Source organism: Anoplophora glabripennis, unplaced genomic scaffold (genome assembly GCF_000390285.2).
Source record: "Anoplophora glabripennis isolate ALB-LARVAE unplaced genomic scaffold, Agla_2.0 scaffold1475, whole genome shotgun sequence".
In the NCBI taxonomy this organism is placed as follows: domain Eukaryota; kingdom Metazoa; phylum Arthropoda; class Insecta; order Coleoptera; family Cerambycidae; genus Anoplophora; species Anoplophora glabripennis.
In genome coordinates, this window is record NW_019426042.1 from 29,932 (window position 1) to 39,881 (window position 9,950).

At 33.0% G+C, this 9,950-nt stretch overlaps 2 protein-coding genes across 2 annotated transcripts in view; one reads left to right on the top strand and one right to left on the bottom strand.

Moving 5' to 3' along the window:
* Positions 1–6,537, top strand: part of LOC108915584 — a 21,734-nt gene extending 15,197 nt beyond the window's left edge. The window contains exons 5-7 of the mRNA XM_018721651.1: positions 2,491–2,671; positions 5,812–6,027; positions 6,259–6,537. Coding sequence (XP_018577167.1) covers positions 2,491–2,671; positions 5,812–6,027; positions 6,259–6,501 — 640 coding nt within the window. The 3' untranslated portion in view covers positions 6,502–6,537. The remainder of the gene's footprint in view (positions 1–2,490; positions 2,672–5,811; positions 6,028–6,258) is intronic.
* A 117-nt stretch (positions 6,538–6,654) lies between these two features.
* Positions 6,655–8,302, bottom strand: LOC108915589. Its single transcript, XM_018721655.2, has 3 exons — positions 8,234–8,302; positions 7,820–7,888; positions 6,655–6,853 (listed from the first exon to the last, which is right to left on the bottom strand). Exons 2-3 carry the CDS (start codon positions 7,868–7,870, stop codon positions 6,725–6,727), a joined length of 180 nt encoding a protein of 59 aa, XP_018577171.1. The 5' UTR covers positions 7,871–7,888; positions 8,234–8,302; the 3' UTR covers positions 6,655–6,724.
* Positions 8,303–9,950: the final 1,648 nt, after the last annotated feature.

Consider the following 9,950-nt stretch of genomic DNA (forward strand, 5'->3'; position numbering starts at 1 on the left):
TGATTATATAATTCATTAGAAATTTAGCCAATAGCAATTACAAATTTTACGTAGTTACTATGTATTGATAAGCGATTATACTCTTGACGACGTGGTATAACCGTTTTGGTGTTTCGCCTCCTCCAACAATGTGAACTATGTCATGGTAACGATAGTTTTAACATTTGTCAATAAACGTCAAAAAAAAATGGAACGCTTCGGTTCAAGCTCTGAATTATATAATCGTATCGAATACCACTCGAGCAAACGAAAATATTCGATTATACTAACCTCCTCACTCGACGTATATCCTTAAAACACCACTCCAGCTACGCTGTCGTGGTGTTTCGCAGAATACGTCTCGTGACTCGGAAGTATAATCGAATATTTTCTATGCTCTTGTGATATTATAACTGATTATATAATTCATTAGAAATTTAGCCAATAGCAATTACAAATTTTACGTAGTTACTATGTATTGATAAGCGATTATACTCTTGACGACGTGGTATAACCGTTTTGGTGTTTCGCCTCCTCCAACAATGTGAACTATGTCATGGTAACGATAGTTTTAACATTTGTCAATAAACGTCAAAAAAAAATGGAACGCTTCGGTTCAAGCTCTGAATTATATAATCGTATCGAATACCACTCGAGCAAACGAAAATATTCGATTATACTAACCTCCTCACTCGACGTATATCCTTAAAACACCACTCCAGCTACGCTGTCGTGGTGTTTCGCAGAATACGTCTCGTGACTCGGAAGTATAATCGAATATTTTCTATGCTCTTGTGATATTATAACTGATAATAGTACTCATTTTGGTAAAATTTTGAGAATGTTATACTTTGTTGTCAGATTGAATGTATTTTTCAAATTTAAAATTGTTTGTATTTAATATTTTATGAATCTTATTGTAAAAAGTAATCAGTTAGTAGTAGGATTGCCAGATCTCATAGGCGCCGACTTTTAAAACTTTTGTCGGGTGCTTGGTTGCCTTATAAGCATTTTTTGCCAGATGACATTAAAAAGCAAGAGAAATGAGTCGTCATTTGAAATAGCATGAGGTAAAAGATTTAAAATAAGTATTTCTCCAAATTAGATTTTATGAAAAACTTTTTAAAAAATGTATTGAAATTAATTAAACTTGTCAAAATAAATAAACTTTATTACTGTTTCGACACAAATTTCAAAAATTTAACAATCTTAATTTTTAACAAAAAATAAACTTCTATGGAATAACAAGTGAAAATATAAATATATGTACTATATAGACGTAAAAGTAGGTAGCACAGAAATATATTATTCTAACAAAACTGATAATAATTCTTGCGGGTGCTCCGCACCCGACAAATCCTTTTGTCAGGTGCTTGAGCCCCGGAGCACCCGAGAAGTCGGCGCCTATGCCAGATCTCCTATTTTAATATGAGTCTCTTATATTTTAATTCTTTCTCATATCTCATATTACCATGTTCAATATGGGCCTATTTCTTATATATTTTTATTATGATGAAAAAAAGTACGATTTTTAATTTTTGTCAATTTATTAAAAATTTCGGTGTTTTTCATGTACGTAAAATATTCTCATATATTTTTATACAATCTCATATGATTTTACACAGACCCGGAGACTTGACCCGTTTGTATAATTGATGCAAAAAAAAAGTTTCCAAGAAATCGACGTCTTAAAAAAAAGACAGAAATCACGATTTTTCCGCAACAAAGAAAACCCGGAGAAATGACATGTCAACCCGGAGCCCGAAGATCAGCGTTGCCAGACATCCCGATTTTTAACCCAAAATTAAATATCCCGCTTTTCCCGCTCGTTTTGTTTTTTTTTAGGCATCAATTATTTTCTCCAGGTCTGTTATTAAGTAGATATATTTTTTTTAGACATTGATTTCTTTGTTTCCCAGATATCCTGAGACTTTTTTTTTGCATCAATTATACAAACACGTCATGACTCCGGGTCTGTCATGAATGGTAACCCTTAGTATGTCCCGTATTTGGATGAAAGAATCCCGCTTTTTTATTCAAAAAGTTTGAAAATCCCGGTTTGCCCGAAAAAAAAATCTGGCAACGCTGCCGAAGATGTACCATCAAAACCCGGAGATCTGGCAACCCTACTCGCAACCCTAGTTAGTAGTAGTACTCGTATATTCATATTATTCAACAATTTTCTTAGTGCATTGGTAATTGTTTGAGAATTGCGAATACGAAAGAGAAAGAGTTTATAGTTTAGTATTAGTAGTGTACAATAGTAGTAGGTAGCTACAGTGTAGTATTGATTAAAGACCAAAATCAGAATAACAAATGACACAAAGCTACTAATCAAAAAAGTACATTCATAACACGAATTGAAAAAATGTATATAAAATACCGACACTTTCACCCCATCTATGCCATCCCAGACTTGTTATGAAATCCTGGGATAAATCCCTAAATATGTGTATATATCTAAACTCGCAAAAAAATTAATCTAAGCAAATGTATCTTTTTTTTTTCCAGTAAACCTTGGATAATTCTTATGATGAAAATATTGTTAGTGATATGTACATTATGGCATGATGTGGTTCAGGCTGCTGTAGTGTCAAATTACTGTTTACAGGCACAGCTTTTAACTTTGTATGTTCAATTTTTAAGGGAAAAGTTACTGCAATATCCTGTGCAAGCCTTGGAATGGATGAGAGTAAGTAATTAATATTGTTTGTGACTTTTGTCGTTTTTAATTAATTAATTAAAAGAAAACTTCTACAACACATTGCTTCTACACACACTACAACACATTTGATTTTTCATTTATTTTTTAATAGGATTGTTTCTGCAGTTAGTTAACTGATTTGAAACTATCAAGAGATGTTTGACCAACTGATTGGTATCCTCATACTACGACTACATGACAGCATATATGGCTGAGTACATCTGATAGTTTCGAAACAGTTTGAATCTGCTGCAGAAACAAACCTTGTACTATAGCAGTGCTATTCAACTAGAGGTACGCGTACTCCTATGTACATGAAGACGTCTTACAGTACAGGCAGGAATCTCCTATGATAGTACATTGACTAAAAAAACAGTGTGTTTATTAATAATTAAATAATTCCACTAGTTTCCAGTATTCCAGAATAATATAGTGTGTTTCACTTAAAGTCGGAACACCTCTGTATTTAGGATGGCGTTAACTGATTTACAAAATTCTTTTTTTTATGTTTTAGTACTCAAACAGGCCTACTTTTTGATATTATATTTTTTGACATGTGATCTTTTCTACGACCTATATCATTAATAAAAGACCCACAAAAATTAAAAAACATATTAGGCATCTTTTTAAGAAAGAAATGGATATCATTTTCGATTTGATCACACCTCAAAACCCTAAATACAAAGTTTTATTATTATAGCTTTTACAGGGTGTTCAACTTCGAAAAATTCCACTCATTGCAGTGTCTTGTAATTAACAGTGGAAGATATTTTCAAAGTATTTTTCCATAATTTTATTAACCTTAGGTATATCTTGCAGTTTCATTGATTTCACTAATACAGGATGCTCATAATAGGATAGCCAAATTACATATTTTTTTTATTGTACCAGAAACAAGTTTCACTACGAAATAATATTTAAATACTACTGTTTTCTATTAGCCCACTACCATTTTGTATGCACTGTTCAATTCATCTCTTATTTCTAATAACTCTCCTCAACTGATGTGGTGTTATTAGACATGCTTGTCTAATTCTATTACATAAATCTTAATTAAAAAAATTAATGTGTTTTGTGGGATTTTATGTGATCGAATAATCTGGCCCTTCTTTTTTAACGTTAATATCTAAACGCAGATACTTTTTTGAATTTTTTAAATAATGATTTCTGGGATTCAGTACATGCACTTCCATCGTCATGAAAGACAGAACCTATACCTTCAACTAGATGGAGCACTTTTTCATCATGCGGTAATAGTAAGTCATTAGTTGAATGAAGTGGATAGGTCGCAACAGTCCGTTAGTTGAGTGGCCGTCATGAATTCCAGATTTGACGCCTCTTGATTTTTTTTATGGGGAACTTTGAAAAATAAACTGTATTAAACAAGACCCCAGAAGATTTATGTAATAGAATTAGACAAGCATGTCGACAAATAACACATCAATTGAGCAGTGTTATTAGAAATAAGAGGAGACGAATTGAAAAGTGAACTAATAGAAGTCAGTAATATTTAAACTTTATTTTGTTATGAGTCATTTCTGCTATAATAAAAAATATATATAATTTGGTCTTATTGTGAGCACCCTGTATGAGTGAAATCAATGACACTGCATGGAAAAATTAATTAATATTATGAAAAAATGTTTCTCTATGGGGGATTACACGATTTGGAAATCTTCTCTTATATTCTTCAATATTTCTTCTGTAGTTTCTTTCACAGGAACCTAACACTAATAGCATGTCAACTTGTTCACTAAATGAAAACTTCCTGGCCATTTGCAGCAAAACATTCAGCAAATAATTACTAAAAATAAATGACTTTTTTCCTGATCGTCAAGTTCGACGTTTAAATTCATAGCCAATTTTTGAATTTTTGACGATTTTAAATAAGAGCTAGAGTACGTATTATTAGTTTTTTTGTTGAAAACAACAAGTGTTTTAGAATTAAATTCTCCATAAAATAAAGTAATAATTTTTTAAGTCCGCCAACGGGTAAAAAAATTCTGTCACATTTTGATGGTGCATCATCCCTTATTAACCTTTTAAAATGCTTCAATTGAACTCTATTTGTCAATTAATGCTCTTGGTACACTCGCACCCAAATTAGGTTTTTCTAAGTTCAAGTATTACTGAGATTTTTTTTTAAATTTGAAACACCACTTTCAAGGCCTATAACTTCTCAGGGGTGCAGCTTAGTATAATGGTAAGTTGCATTAAATCACCATACTTTGGGTTCTCCTACATGCCCCTGCTCTGTCGGTTCTTATTCAAAACATCCTGTATGTCTAAATTCCAATATAAATATTGCACAAACGGTAATGGCACTAATAATAAAAAAAGTAATATGATATTTACTATCTAACCTGTGACATTTTACTAACTAAAAGTTAGTATATATACGCAAAATCTGATTAGGTATTAAGATTTAAGATAACGAGTAGGTACTTGAATATAATATTTCTTTTGAAGGGGTCCTCGAGAAAAAAAGGTTGAATACACTGTATTGAAAATACCAAAACTGAACAGTAATATTGTTAAGCTAAGGATAAATTATCTAGTTTGGCAGAATAAAAAAGATAAGATATTAAAGAACCTTAACCTTTTTACCCACCCCGTGAATTATAAGGAATTGTTATTTCTACCTAAAGATACGATATCAGCAAATAAACAATATTTCTGTCAGTCACTGATATTTGAGACCTCCACAGAAATTCTTTATATTTTAAATGAAATATCTGCAAATAGTTTAAAAGTTTACAATTTCTAAGTGTGCATACAAAAACATGTATTTGAATGTATTAAAAATGTAATAGCTGCCAAATAATTTTGTTATATGTTGTATGTTCTCTACCTACCCCCCTACTCTATAAAGTTGGCAAGAAGTAATCTGTTTACAATGATAATTTTACAACTAGTACATTCTAAATTTAGCAAAAAATGTTGGCGCCGAGTGATTTTTATAATTAACATGTAAGCAAGTTAATGTCATTTTTGGTTCATGGAAAATAAAATTCTTGTACGATTTTTTGATAAGAGTACATTGTATGATTTACAGAAAAATAATGTCTGTATTCCATACGAAGAATTTCTGTCTGATACACAAATATACTGTTATAGATATGTTGTAGGAGATAGAGGATTTTAAAAAATTATTAAAATACTTAAACGATGAGATAGCTCCGTCAGTTTGTTTATTCACTGTGGTTAATTTATCTTTTACTTTCTCTGGATTAATATGGCTCTTTAGTTTTAATCACATTGAGAGAGAAAAGCTACCAGTTTTTGGTCTTAATATATTAAACGTGATCTTATGGATTTTTATATCGCTGGCTCCATTTATTCAGGTAAGAATTTGTCTTGAAGCAATTTTTCAATCGTTAACTTGAAATAAATTCAATAAAAAAACAATTCTCTTTAAAAAAATGTTCAGATACGTTTATCAGTATTATAAGTAAAGCATTTTATCAAAATACATTAAAAGTTATTAACAATTTTGTGTTTGATAAACCTAATTTATTTCAATTAGTAACTCCTATTGTATAAACGTGAAAAATTTCAATATTTGATTATTGTAGGGAGCAAGATTAACAAATTCCTGTGATGTTTTAAAAAGTGTGGGCCAAGAAGTAAGAACTCGCCCTTATGTACATCAAGAGACACCAGCTTACGAATTGGATTCTATTTTAATGTACACAACCAGTTTAAAAATTAATGCTAGACTTTTCTCTTTGCCCATAAAAGGGAAATATCTATGTTTCTGTGGTAGTTTTGCCATAGTTATAATTTTAATACTAGGCCAATGCCACTATTTAAATTAAACTGTAAATATAAAGTACAAAATAAAGCTGTTTAAAAAAGATAACTTAAAAATTTATTAACTGAACTATAAATTGTACAAGTTTATAGTAAAAATAAACTTGAAATAATATCTTTTATAATTATAAATTGGAATTTGTTTAAATTTACACATGTTGCATCTAATAGTTTACTTTCCATAAAACAAACTAAAAACTGATGTGAGCGAAATTCATTTTAATTGATTCATTTCATACGTTTTGCTGACAGTAACTGCTTCAAACTGAAAGACGAGACACCAACTCCTAGGCCAGCCAATAAAAATGCAGTGGGAAAGACCAATCTATCTTTACTTTTAGTGGTTATTTGGACATTCTGTAAGAGAATAAATGAGATTATGTTAATTATTTTTTACAAATGATAAAGCTAATAATAAAATAAACAATTTACAACTTTCCAATACTTTACATAGTACATTAAAATAGAGAATAGACTATCAAATTAAAAAAAAATTGATTTATTATTTAATATTATTTAATTTGCAAGTTGAAATAATTGCAATATGAGAAAAATATGCAGAAAAAACTTCAACTTGTAGAGTACAGTAGTAATTAACCTTCACTGCTTCATAAAAACGTACAAGTGTACATTCAGGTAGTAAATCTATCTTTATCTTTAAGCATGGATTAACATTATCATTATAAATTCTTTTAAAGTATTATTTCTACATCATTTAGAGAATTTCAGCGATTCAAATCACCAACAACTAGTCTGGTAATTTTTCTTAATTATTAAGGTAATATCAAGCTCGTTTCTAATTACTTCAAGGAAATGAAAGACAAATTGTTAACCAACATTTAAATAATATTACTGACTGAATGGTTCAATGCTTTTTTTAAGTATTTTTAACTTTCTAAAGATAAAACAAAAGTTTTAAAGATAAATTTGCTCACTAAACCTACTGTACCTTTAAGTTCAGCGCCGGATTAACAAGGGGGCTGTAGCCCCGGGCCCCACATGCTATTGGAAAAATTAAAAACACTAATGAACGGTACTAAAAATACTTGGACAATTTCTAATGGCATTTTTTACCTGAACAAATAATTTTCATTGGAAATGTATGTTGTATTACATATAAAATTTAATATTAGAAAATAGCATACTAAATTAATTAATTTAAAAGACTTTTGCTTCTTCATAAAGGAAGTTTAAGAGGGCCCCTTCCCTTAAAGCCCCAGGCCCCACCGAGGCTTAATCCGGCGCTGTTTAAGTTACTTATTAAAAATATAGGAAATTTCAGAATATTAACAATGAATGTATAAAAAGTCAACTAAAACTTACCTGTGCAAGTGTCAAGCGTAATGCAAGGTGCCGAACTTGTGACAATTTCATTATCCGACCTTGTCAATCCTACAAAAATACAACATTGAATATAACAATGATAGTATATATTTTGTGACTGCAAGTATATATGAATAACTGCTGGCGACGTGCTATAATAAATACGATCTATCTGTGAAGTCGATGTATAAATAGTACAGAGCTGCGTCTTAAAGATCGACTGTGAACTCTAAATTTATAGTTTATATAACCCAAAGAATAACCGTTACATTTTGCGTCAAAATGTGCAAAAAAATATCGATATGATATAAATATTTGAACTTTATCCAATATTTATAAATATAATTACTGATAATTTTCATAAATATCACTATATAAAACATTTAAAAAATTAAATAATGAACGACAACCTACCAATACACGCGCACTCGCAAAAAAAAATTGAAAAGGAAAAGGAATGAGAAAGGAGAACTAAAAAATGACAATGACAGGATCAGTGCTGCCATCTTGCGCAGAGAGCTGTTACAAAAAGGTTCTTTCAAAATGTGTCTAAATAAATCTAAACATTTTAGCTGCTTTCCAATTGTCATGGAACTGCTCCTGAAGTGTTCTTCTACTGTTCTACTCTTAAATACTCTAAACTTAAACAATTTCAACAACTCCGAGAGAAACAAATAAGTATTTAATTAAATTTCAAGTATCTCCTTTTAATATTGTGAGCCAAAAGCCAGAGCCTAATATAAATTTCACTTGAGTATTAAAAAACAGTGGCACAAAATAATTAATAACCATAATAAAAATCCTGACTCCACTTCGTATGGAAACAATTTGAGAGTATATGAGTATAAAGTTCATCAGTCAAAGGTGGTGCGTAAGGGGGTATGGGAAAACAAACACGAACACTAAGAGTAAAAATGTTCCAGCTTATTGGAACCTTCGGGCATATACTACTGGCCATAGCATGCCATTGCGAAAAGCATGGAGACTACACAAGGAGCCCGAACTCCATGTAAACAAAAATCGTACCAAAATAAGAGGGCGCTAGTGTCCCATATGTACCGTTTAGAGAGGGGTGATAAAAATAGCGGCAGTTATTTACTACTATAAAAACAAATTGTAATAATTATTGACTTGACTTCTACTTTCTAGGTTAGTATACTATCTATACCTTCCCGATAGATCTACTCAACTCCACAGACCACCTAAATTGGCTTATAGAGCGCGCCGCGCCATTATTCCATGGCTAGAAATTGGCCTCAATGATTTGGGATCGAGGGGCATTATCCCTCTTTATCCTGCCTCATCTCGTGTAGGCCCGGACAGCCTTCGTAGGTGGGCCCCATCCGTCGTCTACCCCGACCGCAAATGCGGCCGGTGTAGGCGCTTTGTGGGACCTCCTTTTGTCCTGGCTGGGCCCCGCCGGCTAGGGCCCTTTCTTCTGGCGCTCTTCTTGCTTCGCCGGCTCGTCTGTGTAAACCCCGGGGGTAGTGTCATGTTTATGTGTGGTATGGTTGGGTAGGGTAGTGCGGCTATGCAGCCTGGGATGCGCTTTGCTAAGGTGTCCCTTAGGCTAGCGCGGGAGGGGAGGGGTAAAGAGGGTATGGGGGTGTGTGTATGTGTTTGTGTGTGTGTCGTTGTCTTCGTTTCTTGATCCTGGCTGTCTCTGAAACAGAAAAGGTTAGTGGAAAGGGGGGGGGGATGTCGTCGGGGTGGTCACCCAGGTTCAAATAGTTGGTGTCTAGGTTACGTCAAACCGTTTCTCCACGTTTTGTCTTATTATCTGTGAAGCGTTTGTGTATTGTAAGTCTCGTAATATGTCAGTGTTTCTTACGTACCAGGGCGCGTCGGTGGCCGTGCGGAGGGCTATGTTTTCCACAGCCTGTAATGACTTTAAGTGGCTTTTTGCCGCGTGACCCCACGCCGTGGAGGCGTAGGTTAGCTGCGGTTGAAGTACCACCTTGATAAGCGTTCGCTTATTCCTTAAACTGAGGGTGTTTCCACCTTTGAGTAAGGGATAGAGCCTAGCCCTGGTGGTCTTCGCTCGCGCCACCGTCTCCACGATGTGCGGTTTCCACGTGAGACGCTGGTCCATCGTCACGCCCAGGTATCGTGTTTGTCGATTCCAGGAGAT

Bases quoted from the DNA above. Each gene is read 5' to 3' on its own strand.
- LOC108915589 (XM_018721655.2), bottom strand. From the start codon at position 7,870: ATGAAATTGTCACAAGTTCGGCACCTTGCATTACGCTTGACACTTGCA. The intron at 6,854-7,819 runs GTAAGTTTTAGT...ATTCTCTTACAG, and splicing joins TACGCTTGACACTTGCACAG to AATGTCCAAATAACCACTAA.